Genomic DNA, 18,402 nt, shown 5'->3' on the forward strand with positions numbered 1-18,402 from the left:
CCTTTTGCCACATTTCAGGCTTCAAACATAAAGATATAAAACTGTATTTTTTTGTGAAGAATCAACAACAAGTGGGACACAATCATGAAGTGGAACGACATTTATTGGATATTTCAAACTTTTTAAACAAATCAAAAACTGAAAAATTGGGCGTGCAAAATTATTCAGCCCCTTTACTTTCAGTGCAGCAAACTCTCTCCAGAAGTTCAGTGAGGATCTCTGAATGATCCAATGTTGACCTAAATGACTAATGATGATAAATACAATCCACCTGTGTGTAATCAAGTCTCTGTATAAATGCACCTGCACTGTGATAGTCTCAGAGGTCCGTTAAAAGCGCAGAGAGCATCATGAAGAACAAGGAACACACCAGGCAGGTCCGAGATACTGTTGTGAAGAAGTTTAAAGCCGGATTTGGATACAAAAAGATTTCCCAAGCTTTAAACATCCCAAGGAGCACTGTGCAAGCGATAATATTGAAATGGAAGGAGTATCAGACCACTGCAAATCTACCAAGACCTGGCCGTCCCTCTAAACTTTCAGCTCATACAAGGAGAAGACTGATCAGAGATGCAGCCAAGAGGCCCATGATCACTCTGGATGAACTGCAGAGATCTACAGCTGAGGTGGGAGACTCTGTCCATAGGACAACAATCAGTCGTATATTGCACAAATCTGGCCTTTAGGGAAGAGTGGCAAGAAGAAAGCCATTTCTTAAAGATATCCATAAAAAGTGTTGTTTAAAGTTTGCCACAAGCCACCTGGGAGACACACCAAACATGTGGAAGAAGGTGCTCTGTTCAGATGAAACCAAAATTGAACTTTTTGGCAACAATGCAAAATGTTATGTTTGGCGTAAAAGCAACACAGCTGAACACACCATCCCCACTGTCAAACATGGTGGTGGCAGCATCATGGTTTGGGCCTGCTTTTCTTCAGTAGGGACAGGGAAGATGGTTAAAATTGATGGGAAGATGGATGGAGCCAAATACAGGACCATTCTGGAAGAAAACCTGATGGAGTCTGCAAAAGACCTGAGACTGGGACGGAGATTTGTCTTCCAACAAGACAATGATCCAAAACATAAAGCAAAATCTACAATGGAATGGTTCAAAAATAAACATATCCAGGTGTTAGAATGGCCAAGTCAAAGTCCAGACCTGAATCCAATCGAGAATCTGTGGAAAGAACTGAAAACTGCTGTTCACAAATGCTCTCCATCCAACCTCACTGAGCTCGAGCTGTTTTGCAAGGAGGAATGGGAAAAAGTTTCAGTCTCTCGATGTGCAAAACTGATAGAGACATACCCCAAGCGACTTTCAGCTGTAATCGCAGCAAAAGGTGGCGCTACAAAGTATTAACTTAAGGGGGCTGAATAATTTTCCACGCCCAATTTTTCAGTTTTTGATTTGTTAAAAAAGTTTGAAATATCCAATAAATGTCGTTCCACTTCATGATTGTGTCCCATTTTGTTGTTGATTCTTCACAAAAAAATACAGTTTTATATCTTTATGTTTGAAGCCTGAAATGTGGCAAAAGGTCGCAAAGTTCAAGAGGGCCGAATACTTTCGCAAGGCACTGTATGTCTGGGTAGATGAGTTAGATCTGGATACATTGGTATGTTCGTGCTATAAACCTGCTCATTGAACAACCATTGTATTAGCAACAATATGACATAGTCTTCTCTTACTGTACATATTCTATTACGACATCAGATTGTATTCCCTGATCATTCCTTCTGTTAGTTGAAATGGCATCAGAAAGCCTTTTCTGTAAAACTAACCTCGTCTGGGATCAGACAGTTAATTCCGTCTGGAATATGAATCAGAACTGCTTTGCTCTAGTTTTGCTATGAATGTGTGTTTCAGGTGGGTGCGTTCCTGAAGTCTCCTAAGTTCCCTATATGGATCCTTGGCAGTGAGACTCATCTCTCAGTGTTCTTCGCCAAGGTAAGAATCACACAAAAACACACACTCAACCTGGGCCCTGTGTGTCTGTGTATAATATAAGCCAGTCTCTCTTCCAGCAGCAGGTCAGAAAAAGCAGAAACAGGAATGTGTGCTGTAACAGATTTAATACTGCACAGTTCACATCAGAGAGAGCGAGAGAGAGGGGGAGACGGGAAGAGTGAGAGGAGGTATTAGAAAAGAGGACGGCAGTAGTATGGTCTTATATGGCTAGTTGCTGCTGTTTTTTTGGCGTTGTCTTGAAACCTTGTGGTCAGCTGCAACTGGGAAAATCATCATGTAAAGTATCTGTCATGCCAAGCAGCACAAAACACACACACACACACACACCAGTGTTTTGGGCGAAGCAGTGTTCGTGTAACACAGCTGATGTGGGGGTTGAGAAATGACAGCATGTTCACAACATTTATTAATTGTCTCTTAAAGGTAGACTCCTTAATGGTGAAACTACCCCGTCTGTTTGTAATATTACAACAAAAACACAATTTTCCCCCCCCAGTCATCAGTGCAAGCGCGATAGCAGTGGACAATATGTAGTGGTGATTTTAGCATGAAAATGTTGGTGGGGCAGAAACAAGTGGGATGCATGCCATCAAACCCACTACACTAAACAAATGGTGCCCACAAACTGTTAGGGCCCACATAAAGCTGTCCCAGTAGCAGGCCCAACATCTTACCACTGATACAAGTGTGTTTCAGTGGAGCCTTGTCTGGCAGCGAAATGGTTCATTCAACTTAATTTACAAGGCATATAAACTATGGCATAAGGGGACGACAAGCGGATAAGAGGCCATCCCTAATTAAGACCATCCCTAATTAAGCTTAAGACATTAATGAGCAAGCTCGGACAGACATAGTCAATATAACTATTTATTTAGCACTTTTGAAATCTGCAGCGACAGAATTCAGAACATGGGCCATTCTTACAGTGTTCTCCCTGTACCCCAAGTCAGAACCGTATGTTAAATAAATGTGTCATATAAGCACCAAATGAAAGCTCTAAGAATATTCGATGAATACATTTCTCAAAAACAGGTTATAGGCTACATGTGAACCACCAAGTCAGAACACTAGGTGAAATTAAGATGGGTAAATAGACCAAATTATTAGGGTGAGGCACATGGGCTACTAATGTCTTACACACAACATACACTTAGTATTACTTTCTTAGCTACAGTATAAATATTTCCCTGGCATATTACATTTATGCAGCAACATACAACACGGAAGTCAAGTTTTTATACGCTGCTCAAAAAAATAAAGGGAACACTAAAATAACACATCCTAGATCTGAATGAATGAAATTATTATTAAATACTTTTTTCTTTACATAGTTGAATGTGCTGACAACAAAAGCACACACAAATGATCAATGGAAATCAAATTTATCAACCCATGGAGGTCTGGATTTGGAGTCACACTCAAAATTAAAGTGGAAAACCACACTACAGGCTGATCCAACTTTGATGTAATGCCCTTAAAACAAGTCAAAATGAGGCTCAGTAGTGTGTGTGGCCTCCATGTGCCTGTATGACCTCCCTACAACACCTGGGCATGCTCCTGATGAGGTGGCGGATGGTCTCCTGAGGGATCTCCTCCCAGACCTGGACTAAAGCATCCGCCAACTCCTGAACAGTCTGGGGAACGGGCGGGCCAGTCTATAGCATCAATGCCTTCCTCTTGCAGGAACTGCTGACACACTCCAGCCACATGAGGTCTAGCATTGTCTTGCATTAGGAGGAACCCAGGGCCAACCGCACCAGCATATGGTCTCACAAGGGGTCTGAGGATCTCATCTCGGTACCTAATGGCAGTCAGGCTACCTCTGGCGAGCACATGGAGGGCTGTGCGGCCCCCCAAAGAAATGCCACCCTACACCATGACTGACCCACCGCCAAACCGGTCATGCTGGAGGATATTGCAGGCAGCAGAACGTTCTCCACGGCGTCTCCAGACTCTGTCATGTGCTCAGTGTGAACCTGCTTTCATCTGTGAAGAGCACATGGCGCCAGTGGCGAATTTGCCAATCTTGGTGTTCTCTGGCAAATGCCCAACGTCTTGCACGGTGTTGGGCTGCAAGCACAACCCCCACCTGTGGATGTCGGCCCTCATACCACCCTCATGGAGTCTGTTTCTGACCGTTTGAGCAGACACATGCACATTTGTGGCCTGCTGGAGGTCATTTTACAGGGCTCTGGCAGTGCTCCTCCTTGCACAAAGGCGGAGGTAGCGGTCCTGCTGCTGGGTTGTTGCCCTCCTACGGCCTCCTCCACGTCTCCTGATGTACTGGCCTGTCTCCTGGTAGCGCCTCCATGCTCTGGACACTACGCTGACAGACACAGCTAACCTTCTTGCCTCAGCTCGCATTGATGTGCCATCCTGGATGAGCTGCACTACCTGAGCCACTTGTGTGGGTTGTAGACTCCGTCTCATGCTACCACTAGAGTGAAAGCACCGCCAGCATTCAAAAGTGACCGAAACAAAGGCCAGGAAGCATAGGAACTGGGAAGTGGTCTGTGCCTGCAGAATCACTCCTTTATTGGGGGTGTCTTGCTAATTGCCTATCATTTTCACCTGTTGTCTATTCCATTTGCACAACAGCATGTGAAATGTATTGTCAATCAGTGTTGCTTCCTAAGTGTACAGTTTGATTTCACAGAAGTGTGATTGACTTGGAGTTACATTGTGATGTTTAAGTGTTCCCTTTATTTTTTTGAGCAGTGTAGTTCCGAGTTAACAGTTGTTTTGAGCATGGCACAAATCATGCTTCATTGACAGCATGGCCAATGTTGAATGTTTATCATTTTAAATTTGGAAAATTGCCTCTTAATCCCGAATTTGGGACCACACAGCCATTCCACTGAATAGCAGGCTAGTGCTTTCTTTGCAATGCTGGCAGTTAGCCACTGTCATTGATTCCTTCCAAACCACTTGCTGAATTTGCGATTTCCAACTTGTGTTATGTTTATAGCCGATGAGTACCGATTTGTTTTTATTTATAATTTCTCTTCATAATTTTTCTTCATATGACAAGGATTTGCCAGTAGCTTGTCGACTTGATTCATGATGATAACTGCTAGCTAAGATTGATCATGCCAACATCATACTTTCACAATCAGAGCTGCTGTAGATATAACCTGATTTGACTTCATTTTATCTGTGGCCAATGACCTTGAGCCTTTTTCGATTGGCACTTCTAATGTACTGTAACTCTATGGCAGCCCCCAAGGGGCTAGAATGTTCTAGCTCTACCCTTAGACTTGGCAGTGCATAGTGTCCCCATGAGTGACAGAACACTGAGCCAGTCACGGTGCAACGCTCTGTATTTTCTGCTGGCTTGCACCACCACCACAGAAAGCACTGAATTAGGCTAAAACGACTGCATTCTCGAGCTGCCTTACTCAAGATAACAAAAAAGAGACCATGTTTTTGTGCAGCTTTATTAACTCAATTTTATATATATTTTATAACATTGTTGGCAAACTGATATGTGACACGTATTAATGCCAAAATAACATGCAAAACAGGCAAGTTTTGCTCTGAATGACAGGTCGCAACCAACAATATGCTCTTTTTTTTTTTTTTTTACCATGCTGCGTGGCAACAAAAACAATAGGTTAAATAAAATGTCACATGGTGCTGAGCATTTGATTTGACTGCTGGTGGGCAAGGAGAGCCCAAGCTCCGCTTAAACCATTGACAACTACTTGCCATTTTCAAGGGGTTGTTTAAATGAATGTTAACTATTTGGTTTTAATATCATCACCTCCTTGAAGAGCATCGTCAGAACTACACAGTTCAGATTACTCCACATTTAGCTCTGATAGTTTTACTGCATGCTTTCAGTAAACATCAATTGATCATGTACTTCAGGGGTAGCCTATCCATTTGGCATGTAGCTGGCTAGCTAAGCAAACATGTCATTTAGCTTGCTTCATCAGAGATTTAGGCTTTTGGAAAGAGCTTGACATTGGCAAGTCCTTGTCCTGGTAAAGTCGTCAGTCACACTACTGTAATCGCCAATATAATAGATGACAAGCAAATATAACAATATTTGGATATAGCCATCTAGTTTATCCCCTGAAAGTTAGCTTGTTAACTAGCCATATACAGTGAGCTCTGGGGCTATTGGGACAGTGACACTTTGTTTGTTTTGACTCTTTTTATCCCAGCACTTTGGATTTTAAATGATTACAACTGACTTTAAGTGCAGACTGTCCGCCTACATTTGAGAGTATTTTCGGGTGAACTGTTCAGAAATTACAGCACTTTTTGTACGTGGTCCCCCCCACCCCACCATTTTAGGGGACCAAAAGTATTGGCACATTCACTTACAGTACCAGTCAAAAGTTGGGGGGGTTCTTTATTTTTACTATTTTCTGCATTGTAGAATAATAGTGAAGACATCAAAACTATGAAATAACACATGGAATCATGTAGTAACCAAAAAAAGTGTTAAACAAATCAAAATATATTTGAGCTTCTTCAAAGTAGTGCCTAAGAGAAATTCATGGTAAATAATGTACGTTTCTAAACATGCTACCATTTTTACGGATGGTTTTTACGGATAGTCCTGAATGAATGGCACAAATATCACCCCCCCCCCCCCCGCCCCCCCCCAAGACATGCTAACCTCTCCCATTACAATAAGTTATGGGAGGTTTGCATTTTTTTGGGGGGGTATGATATTTATTCCTCTAACTTTCGAACACTTAAACAAAGTTGAAAAGGGGATGTTAGCTAACTTCACTAAGTAGGTCTACGTTGGTTGGATAAAAAAGTACATTAGGTCTACTTACCACTATGTTTAGCCTACTGTACAACGTTTCTACTGGTAGCTTGCAAAGTAGAAAATATCAGCTAACAGTACATTGGCAAATGCTTCCTTCTGCTGCTTGACAGGCAGAGCCCACAAAGGATGGGAAAATTATCTTAAACTTAAAATACTTGTCAGGTATAATTCACTTTTATTTTATCACTCAAATTAATGGTGGCTAATATTGAGCGATCGAGGCTACCCTCATGTATGACATAATCATGCTTACTGATCATGAAAAGCATGCAGTTACTTGCTATATATCTGATGAAAGAGCTGAGCTAAATGTGAGCAATTATTTTGTATGGAAAAAATCTGAAATTTTGAGTTCTGACTATGTTCTTCAAGAGGTGATTGTTACAGCCAAATAATTAATATTTTATTCAACAATCCCTTAAACGGCACGTAGTTGTCACTGGTTTAAGTGGAGTTGGGTCTCCTTGCCCTCTAGCAGGCAAATCGAATGTTCTACACCGTATTGTGATGTTTTATTGATAATGACCTATAACAATGATGGTGGGGTGGCACTGTTTCCCCCCTACTGCACATTCTATCTTGAAGTAAATTTACTTCAACAATTTGGAACACTATTTTAGTAAGAAATTCTTCCAAGAATAAACTGAAATCCTTCTGCATATATACAGTGGGGCAAAAAGTATTTAGTCAGCCACCAATTGTGCAAGTTCTCCCACTTAAAAAGATGAGGCCTGTAATTTTCATCATAGGTATACTTCAACTATGACAGACAAAATGGGAGAAAAAAAAATCCAGAAAATCACATTGTAGGATTTTTTATGAATTTATTTGAAAATTATGGTGGAAAATAAGTATTTGGTCAATAACAAAAGTTTATCTCAATACTTTGTTATATACCCTTTGTTGGCAATGACAGAGGTCAAACGTTTTCTGTAAGTCTTCACAAGGCTTTCACACACTGTTGCTGGTATTTTGGCCCATTCCTCTAGAGCAGTGATGTTTTGGGGCTGTTGCTGGGCAACACTGACCTTCAACTCCCTCCAAAGATTTTCTATGGGGTTGAGATCTGGAGACTGGCTAGGCCACTCCAGGACCTTGAAATGCTTCTTACGAAGCCACTCCTTCGTTGCCCGGGCGGTGTGTTTGGGATCATTGTCACGCTGAAAGACCCAGCCACGTTTCGTCTTCAATGCCCTTGCTGATGGAAGGAGGTTTTCACTCAAAATCTCACGATACATGGCCCCATTCATTCTTTCCTTTACACGGATCAGTCGAACTGGTCCCTTTGCAGAAAAACAGCCCCAAAGCATGGTGTTCCCACCCCCATGCTTCACAGTAGGTATGGTGTTCTTTGGATGCAACTCAGCATTCTTTGTCCTCCAAACACAACGAGTTGAGTTTTTACCAAAAAGTTATATTTTGGTTTCATCTGACCATATGACATTCTTCCAATCTTCTTCTGGATCATCCAAATGCTCTCTAGCAAACTTCAGACGGGCCTGGACATGTACTGGCTTAAGCAGGGGGACACGTCTGGCACTGCAGGATTTGAGTCCCTTGCGGCTTTTTGAGTTACTGATGGTAGGCTTTGTTACTTTGGTCCCAGCTCTCTGCAGGTCATTCACTAGTTCCCCCCCGTGTGGTTCTGGGATTTTTGCTCACAGTTCCTGGGATCATTTTGACCCCACGGGGTGAGATCTTGCATGGAGCCCCAGATCGAGGGAGATTATCAGTGGTCTTGTATGTCTTCCATTTCCTAATAATTGCTCCCACAGATGATTTCTTCAAACCAAGCTGCTTACCTATTGCAGATTCAGTCTTCCCAGCCTGGTGCAGGTCTACAATTTTGTTTCTGGTGTCCTTTGACAGCTCTTTGGTCTTGGCCATAGTGGAGTTTGGAGTGTGACTGTTTGAGGTTGTGGACAGGTGTCTTTTTATACTGATAACAAGTTCAAACAGGTGCCATTAATACAGGTAACGAGTGGAGGACAGAGGAGCCTCTTAAAGAAGTTGTTACAGGTCTGTGAGAGCCAGAAATCTTGCTTGTTTGTAGGTGACCAAATACTTATTTTCCACCATAATTTGCAAATAAATTCATTAAAAATCCTACAATGTGATTTTCTTTCTCATTTTGTCTATCATAGTTGAAGTGTACCTATGATGAAAATTACAGGCCTCATCTTTTTAAGAGGGAGAACTTGCACAATTGGTGGCTGACCAAATACTTTTTTGCCCCACTATACATCCATTACATACATACATGCACTGGATTCTGTTAGCTGTGGATCGTGTGTGTAACTGTATACTGCTATACCTGTGTATCAAAGCCAGCAATCAGCTTAAGTAGTTGTAGATGGGTGTCGCCTTACCCCTCTCGTCGAGCACGCTCTTCAGCTTCCCCTTCCTCCTTTCTCTACCCCTCCCTTTTTGTCCCTCTGTACTGTCCTGACACATACTTTCATCTGCCTCTCCATCTATCCATCCCTGACCATTTTCTTCCTCTCACGCTAACAGGAACTCCTAGTCTACAGTGTTTGTGGTGTTGGTTTAGTGTTTCACTTTTGTCAGGTGCAGAGCCTCTTGAAGCAGAAGACTCAATTACACTCAGACCTTTGTCCTGGCTAAGAGGGGCTGAGAGGTGTGTGTGCCAGAGAAAGACAGGTGATTAATGGTCTGTCAGGGACAACAAGCTATCTGGGGTCTCTCTCTGTGTGTGTGTCTGAACAACAGAACAAGACTAGAGAACAGGGCTATACAGGGCAGCTATAGAGACTGAGACCAGTCACGGACAAGGGGCCAGGCCCTATCACACACAGCCTTTGTCCCTGCTAGAATAGAACAGGTCAGAGAATATTAATGACGGTTACTGTACACTTCTTTCACTCAGATCTAGCTTTGTGTGTGTGTGTGTGTGAGAGAGAGCACTCACAGGTAAGGTACCATAATTATTTTATTTTTCTAAGATGCTCTGAAAGGGAGACCTGCCTCAGACCTAATGACCCCATCCGCTCTCACTTACTGAGACGTTTAGGAAGATGTGTTCTTGTGTCTGTATTATACATCAGACACATGCTCTTTGGGGAAAGACTGTGTGTCAGTAAGAGGCCAGTCTCTTGAGAGACACTGAGGGCCAGAAGAGCTGCTCTATCTCCCGTTAAATCACTGACCCATAACGGTGCTACTACACACACACACACACACACACACACACACACCGGTTAAACCATCAGTGTGTAAACACACAGACACACACCGCTCCCGAGAGGGGCTTGAGGATCGAGGCCTGTGAATGGCATCACTCTCAGATGGAAAGGAAGAGAGAAAGGAGGAAACACTACAGAGAGAGAAGACAAAGGACATGGTCCCCTAGGGCAACCAGAAGCCCTTTTAAAGTACATCCTTCCTTCCGCACTCCCTTCCATCCTTTCCGGATCAAAATATGTCATTATGACTGATGTGACAGGACTGTAATGGAGCAGGTTGAACTTCAAGATTCTAGGTGTCCACATCACCAACGAACTAACATGGTCCAAGCACACCAAGACAGTTGTGAAGAGGGCACGACAAAGCCTATTCCCCCTCAGGAGACTGAAAAGATTTGGCATGGGTCCTCAGATCCTCAAAAAGTTCTACAAAAAGTTCTACAGTACAGCCCAGTACATCACTGAGGCAAAGCTTCCTGACATCCAGGACCTCTATACCAGGCAGTGTCAGGAAGGCCCCAAAAAATTGCCAGACTTCAGCCACCCTAGCCAGACTGTCCTCTCTGCTACCGCACAGCAAGCAGTACCGGAGCGCCAAGTCTAGGTCCAAAAGGCTCCTTAACAGCTTCTACCCTCAAGCCATAAGACTCCTGGACTATTTGCATTGTCCCCCCTCAACCCCATTTTTACATTGCATGGATAATAAACAGAGTAGAAGCATAGTCACTTTACCTCTACCTACATATTACCTCAATTACCTGGACTAACCTGTGCCCCTGCACATCGACTCTGTACCGGTACCCCCTGTATATAGCCTCGCTACTGTTCTTTTTTTGTTTCTCCTTAATTATTTTATTTTTCAATTCTGATTTAAAAAAAATAATAATTCATTTTTATTTGACTAAATACCTTTTTTATTATTAACTGCATTGTTGGTTAAGGGCTTGTAAGTAAGCATTTCACTGTTGTATTCAGCACGTGACAAATACAATTTTACTGATTAACTGTACAGTAGAATTAGAACGCAGTGGCTGTACAGTAGTAACATGCTTAACATTTACAAAAAAAGTAAGGACAGGAAAATGGTCCAATTCACACACTCGAGAACATCCCTGGTCATCCCTACCGTCTCTGATCTGGTGGACTCACTAAACACAAAAGCTTAATTTGTAAATGATGTCTAACTGTTGGAATGTGCCCCTGGCTATCCGTAAATTTAAAAAACAAGACAATGGTGCATTCTGGTTTGTTTAATAAGGAATTTGAAAAGATTCATACTTTCACATTTGATACTTGACCCTTGTGTGGTCTTAAACATTCTGTATACTCCCCTTGTCCTAAGGGTAAAAAATGACCCGCCTTCACTAAACCCCTAAAATAAAGCAGATAAATTGAATTTTAAACCCCAAATCTATTTTGCATGATGAAACAACCTGTCATTCATCACAAACTTTGTGAATACCTGGGTTTTACCTCTTCACAATGCAGAAAGACTGCATTTAAATCAGTGAACACCACTCCTTTTTATTACAAAACACCTGTCATAATTGTTTTCTTTACTAAAGTAGGTTTATTTTTTGGTGTAAACATAATTTAAAAAATTAGCAAGAAAGCAGCAGAAATGTGCAGAATGTCATTTTGAATGCATTTTATTGAAGGGAAACGATAAGTCTAACTTTTGGCAACATAGTGATATATTCTTATAGTGTACAATGATGAATTCAACTACAAAATACTAGCCTCCCATTTTTTTAACCATTGCCCACACCCACAAGGGGTATAAACAACAATAAATAAATGTGAAGAACATAAAATCAATCAACTCTAAATTAGCACATGTAGGATAGTATGCAAGTGTGTGTGCATTCAGCCCCCTGAACAGCTTTCACAAGTGCTGCAGAGGCTGCTGTGCGGGGGAGGCGCTCCCTTTGAATGTGTGGGGTTACAAGTGCCTTTCCCAGCTGCTCCAGGAACACCCTCTTGTTCCTCTTATCAGGCATCCGGGTAGGGTTGAGTTTGTTCCATATCACGAAGGCATTGTATGAGGGCACATCAATGATGTTATGGAAGATGACCAGGGGCCAGCGGGCAGTCATCCTCCTGCAGCTGTAAGTACTATCACCTTGTCCATGTTGTCCATGCCTCCTTTGTTGTGGTTGTAGTCCAAGATGATGGCTGGCTTCCTGTCCTCATGATCGCTGATCTATGCCATTTTGTGCATTGTGCTCAGGAGGACCACATTCTTTTTTCTCTTTGGGAGGTAGGAAACTAGAGTGGTGGTGAAGGCAAACTTTGATGAGAACGCCTCTCTCCCTCTTGTTGCGAGGAGTGCAGGGGGGTGCTCAGACGTGTTCTTTCTAACTGTGCCAACCATGGTGATCTTCCTCTTCAGGAGCTGCTGGCTGAGTTGAATCAGTAACACACTTAATCTCAATTTATCATTGTGTGCATCTTTGTGGTTTGTAAATTATCTTAGAACTGCCGGGTCAGAAATGACCGTAATAGAATATTTTTACCCTGGTGGTGTACAGCTTTCAGGGAAATATGAACAAAGGTGATGTTTCACTTTTTCTAATGTTGGGGTCACTCTAGGAAAAGGGGAAAAAAACATAATTTAGGGGGTTCTCTGCTATTTTTGACCCTTAAGACAACACACGGGTTAAGTATCTTTTGGCAATTACTATTGAACGTTAAGTATATTTAAAACCAAATACTTTCAGGCTTTTACTCATTAAGTATTTTACTGGGTGACTCACTTTTACTTGAGTCATATTCTATTGAGGCATCTTTACTTTTACTCAAGTATGACAATTGGGTACTTTTTCCAACACTGCATAAAACGCATATCATAGTGTCAAGGTTTATTTATGATCACTATGTTTGTAAAAGATGACTTGGTGTTATACCCTGGGTTGTCCTCAACAGAATGAGCCTATTTGTTGTGAAGAGAATTTGCTGTGCACCACGCATCTGAATGCACACATGACTCATTTCTGAGAACCAAAATTATGATCTGCTTCTCTGAATTGCCTTGTCAAAGCTAACACAAGATTCTTATTTTATAATTTAGCTTGTCATGTTGGCAATAGAAGTTTTAAAATTATGCTCACCTGACCCAGATCGCGATTTATAATGGACTATCAGTAATTGGTAAAGGTGGGGATGCTGGGCTGTGTCCAAAACAACTACAAGTGTGCTTGCTCTAGTTCTTCAACGGCACAGCTATGAGAGCTTAAAATAAATCAAAAACACACTCTTCTTTGAGTCATAATGTGCATTGAAATTACTGTGCACACTTTGGAGCGGTATGGATGTTGTCTCAAAGTTTTCAAATACAAAAAATATTCTCTCCACCATCTCTCTCCTCCCCTGCCTTTCTTCCTTCTCCTCCCTCTGTAGTCTCATCCCCTTCTCCTCTCCCTCCTTCTCTGTGGTGACAGAAGGCCTCAGATCCCATTACAGGCCATTATAGAGAGCCTGTAATGGGATGAAGAGCGGTAGGATGGGGGGGGTGAGAAAGGTAAAAAGAGGGAGGGTGGTGGAGAGGGGGAGCTTTTGTCCTGTTAGATCAGATTAAAACACTAATGCTATGAGGCAGTCACACACTAATGGTCTAAAAGCCACACTAACAACAGGACATCACACACACTAGATAGGGACACAGGGGAATCCTAGAACAGGCATCACAAGATGCATGGTTTGAGGTCAGCTCCAGAGCTCTCTCAACTAACACACTGAACACTGTCGTCGTCATCACACACACTCTGACATTAACTAGTTACAACTGTAATGACACGATATGCACGCGCGTGTGTATGTGAAAAAGGGAGACCTTGTGTCTGACGGGGCAGACGGCTCCTCTCCCTAATCAGCGTAGCGTCAGCTGCATGAGCTCATTGTGTGTTGAGGATGGTGGAGAACCTAAACCGGATGCCATATACTACATATCTTTGCTTACCATAATAAAATGCATAACCTGCTCGATTGCTTACTCAAAAGTTAAAATGGTTTGAAGTAAAAGGGCTAAAAAATATATTTTTGGTTTAAAATTTGACCTCCTTTTTCATGATATTCACATTGTAACTACCAATCTTGTCTCATCGCTGCAACTCCCCAACGGGCTCGGGAGAGGCGAAGCTCGAATCATGCGTCCTCTGAAACAAGTCACGCTGTGTCTTAACACCTGCTTGCTTAAGCCGGAAGCCAGCACAAATGTGTCGGCGGAAACACCGTTCAACTGACGACTGAGGTCAGCTTGCAGGTGCCCGGCCCACCTCAAGGAGTCGCTAGAATGCGATGAGCCCTGGAAAGCCCCACAACCATACGGGACTCCCGGTCACGGTACAAGTGTTTTTATATAACCCTGTGACCCAGATCACACAGGCACACAGAATTATCAGAGGCCTCAACATGTGACAATCCAAACTTGAAATAGCTCTAGCTCCTGAATATCACTCTCTGTACCAAAAATCAGCAGATGCCTCACTGTTCAATTGAAAGTTGAATGAGATTCATATCACCCAACGTCTGTAATGATGCATGTATACGTAATTCAGAAAGACTATATACCGTAGCCTTGAGACAGAAGAATAAATTGGCCTTTTGTGCCATTTGTTTCTTAGCCATTTAGGGTTTTTTAGCCACTGGTTTTGACATACTGTAGATGTAAATGCCATGCTATTAATTCTGTACTATGCTCTTGCATCTAAGTAACTTGCCCTCACATCTTGCATATTGAATGTAAATTCATATACTCAAACGTGTTACTTCGAGCACACCAAGGCCTTGAGTCTCCATTCTCTCCTGCCAAGTGAAAAATCAGAAATGAGGGGTCCACGGTCTCCAGCGGGACAAACGGATCCAGATGGGAACTCTGGGATCACATTCCCAACAGGAAAACAACCACCTGAGGGTGGACACACACATCTATGACCATTAATGCTAATCAGGATCAGGTTCCCCCTCTTTCAGGACTGTGTGTGTACTATGTCACCAGTGCCTTGGGAGCCATGGTGGTTATTGGAAGTCATCACAGTGAAATCATGAGGACCATGACTCTGGGTCATCTAGTTTGCCTCGACATGTGTTCCATTCCCCTAGCAGGCAGACACTACCCAGTACCCTGCTTTTTCCCAGGGGACATGAAATAACTGCTCTAATCTAAAATGATAGTTCACTCCAACATCAAGATGTTTCCAACCCTCAAGACTTAAGTGGAGTCGAAGCACAATACACAACATCTTCACAGATGATATGGGACTTGGACTCATCTCAATAAGACCCCTTTAAAAGGCCATGGGAACTGCTGACAGACTTCTGCTTTTGGAGTTAATGATCACTTTATACAATAATTGTATTATCCATTTCCTTGAAAATCCATTGGGTGTGGTGTTATGAGGTAAACGCTAGCTGAAACATTCTGTTTTCCTCTGATGCCATAACCTATACCAGAGAGAATCAATTTCCTCCGTCCTTAAATCTCAGGAGAGAGCGAGGGGTTAAGGGGAGGCTGGAGGGAGGGAAGGTGAGAGGGTTAGAAAATGCCCAAACTAAAGTAGGAAGGAAGGGGAGAGAACCAGATGGATAGAGATGAGCTGGACTAGTGTGTTTCTGTTTGAAGAGGTTTTTTGTTGCTGTTCAGGAGCTGGATCTGATGAATAAGAATCCGCTCCAGTAGACAACCCAGACTTGAGGGTTTGTGGAACCGAATTAGGTTCTGAGCTAGTTTGGAATGCATTCCTCTTGATTTTCATAGCGCACACATCTTGGTACCATTGGGGGGTGTGCACGTGCGTACACATTTAGAGAATGCAGTCCTCTGGTCCAGTGCAAGCAAACAAGAGGCTGGAAGGGGACGGTGCTAATACACACACCCCTTCCCTGTGGAGTGTGTGACATGACATGTAATCTAAACTCAGCAGCATCTCCAGGCCTCTAATAAAACACAAAGACATACTAGCAGGCCAGGCATTTAACACACCCACACACTACACACACATGGGTAACTGCCAAAATAAAGGAAACACTTGGGTAAATGAGGAATACAAAATATGTTGAAATCGGGTGTTCATTAAGATAATTAAGCAACTCATATCCCATCATGCTTAGGGTGGTGTAATAAAATGCACAGTTGCCCCTTATTTTGGCTATCATGGCTAGAAGAGATCTGTGGCTTTTTGAAAGAGGGGTCTCAAACGAGCATAGGGGGTTTAAAGTTTCTGTGTGTGTCACCAGATCTCAACCCAATTGAACACTTATGGGAGATTCTAGAGCGGTGCCTGAGACAGAGTTTTCCATCAACAAAACCCCAAATGATGGAATATCTCATGGAAGAATGGTGTCGGATCCCTCCAATAAAGTTAGTCAATTGTAGAGTTTATGCCATGGTGCATTAATAACCTCTTGAAGCAAGTGGGCAGTATTTTGATGTTTGGATAAAAAACGTTCCCAAAGTAAACTGCCTATTTTTCAGGCCCAGACGCTAGAATATGCATACAATTGGCAGATTAGGATAGAAAACACTAAAGTTTCCAAAACTTTCAAAATGTTGTCTGTGACTATAACAGAACTGATATTGCAGGCAAAAACCTGAGGAAAATCCAACCAGGAAGTGCTGTTTTTCTGAAACTACTCTGTTCCATTGCAAGCCTATCCTCCATTTAAAGGGATATCAACCAGATTCCTTTCCCTATGGCTTCCACAGGGTGTGAACAGTCTTTAGACATAGTTTCAGGCTTTTATTCTGAAAAATGAGTGAGAATGATCACATCGCATCAGTGGATAGCTAGGTGTCCCCAGATTTGTTCATGCGCGCGACACAGGAACGAGACCTTTTCTTTCTCTCTTGTATTGAAAAGGCTACTGTCCAATTGAAATATTATCAATTATTTATTGTACAAACAACCTGAGGATCGATAATAAAAAAACGTTTGACATGTTTCTACGAACTTTACGGATACTATTAGGAATTTTCGTCTGCCCGTCGTGACCTGCACGAGCCTGTGGATTACTCAACAAAACGCGCCAACGAAATTGAGGTTTTTGGATATAAAAATAATCTTTATCGAACAAAATGAACATTTATTGTGTAACTGGGAGTCTCGTGAGTGCAAACTCCGAAGCTCATCAAACTTAAGCGATTCATTTTATTGCCTTTCTGACTTTCGTGACCAATCTACTTTGCTGCTAGCTGTTTGTAATGTTTTGTCTACTGAGAACTATCCTCACAAAAACGCTTGGTTTGTTTTCGCTGTAAAGCTTTTTTGAAATCTGACACGCCAGGTGGATTAACAACCAGCTACGTTGTGTTTTGCTATATTTCATGAAAATTTAATATTTTTAGTAATTTAATTTGAATTTGGCGCTCTGCAATTCAGCGGATGTTGACAAATGATCCCGCTAAAGGGATCGGTGCGCCAAGAATGCCGAGGTGCATTAACTTCTGGTGGCTTGTAGTGGCCCCACACCATATTAAGACTTTGTTGGTGTTTTCTTTATTTTGGCAGTTACCTGTACATAGACACTTTTTGTTAGTGTGTCACGTTATTGTATCTGAGCTGTGTGTGCAGACTTCAGGTTGCCTTGTCTGTAAATGAGAGTATATTACTGTCTCTTAAGGAGAAGTGTATCTAAAGTTCCATGCATAACACTTGAATTTTCATCAACATTTATGAGTATTTCTGTGAATTGATGTGGTTCTCTGCAAAACTACTGAACATAACACGCCAATGTAAAATGAGATTTTTGGATATAAATATGCACTTTATCGAACAAAACATACATGTATTGTTTAACATGAAGTCCTATGAGTGTCATCTGATGAAGATCATCAAAGGTTAGTGATTCATTTTATCTCTTGGTGCTTTTTTTTTTTTTTTTTTTTTTCTATTGGTGATTTCCCACTTCTTGTTTTGATTTTTTTTTCTCAGGTTTTTGCCTGCCATAAGAGTTTGGTTATACTCACAGACATCATTCAAACAGTTTTAGAAACTCAGTGTTTTCTATCCAATACTAATAATAATATGCATATATTAGCATCTGGGACTGAGTAGGAGGCAGTTGGGCACGCTTTTCATCCAAAAGTGAAAATGCTGCCCCCTATCCCAAAGAAGTTTGAAGGAGACTCCAGACCTGGTTATGACCTGAGACATGGAGGTGAGAGAACGTCACAACCCTGCCCGCTTGTGTGGAAAACAACCTGTGGTGATTACCCCATTGGCTCACAGCAAAAACTTGACATTTTTCAAGCACCATTTTTTTTGGTCTGTTTTAGTCGTTTTACAAAACTACATTTTAAGAAAAGTACATGTCTAAAGTTTACTTTTCAACATTGCCCGCTCCCTAGCGTTCTCCCTACTTATAAAAAGGTAATATTGTAGTGCTTCCTACACCCCTTTTCATGGTGATGCTAGCAGCCACGTGAGTGAGTGCTAGATAACTT

At 42.0% G+C, this 18,402-nt stretch overlaps 1 protein-coding gene across 2 annotated transcripts in view; it reads left to right on the forward strand.

Moving 5' to 3' along the window:
• LOC110486083 (ubiquitin carboxyl-terminal hydrolase MINDY-3) overlaps positions 1 to 18,402 on the forward strand; it is a 55,586-nt gene that overhangs the window by 5,972 nt on the left and 31,212 nt on the right. For both annotated transcript variants that reach the window (XM_036944567.2, XM_021557438.3), the window contains exon 10: positions 1,869 to 1,949. In XM_036944567.2, the coding sequence (XP_036800462.1) occupies positions 1,869 to 1,949 (81 nt within the window). The remainder of the gene's footprint in view (positions 1 to 1,868; positions 1,950 to 18,402) is intronic.

Source organism: Oncorhynchus mykiss, chromosome 2 (assembly GCF_057628025.1).
Source record: "Oncorhynchus mykiss isolate SJ-2025 chromosome 2, ASM5762802v1, whole genome shotgun sequence".
Lineage (NCBI taxonomy): Eukaryota > Metazoa > Chordata > Actinopteri > Salmoniformes > Salmonidae > Oncorhynchus > Oncorhynchus mykiss.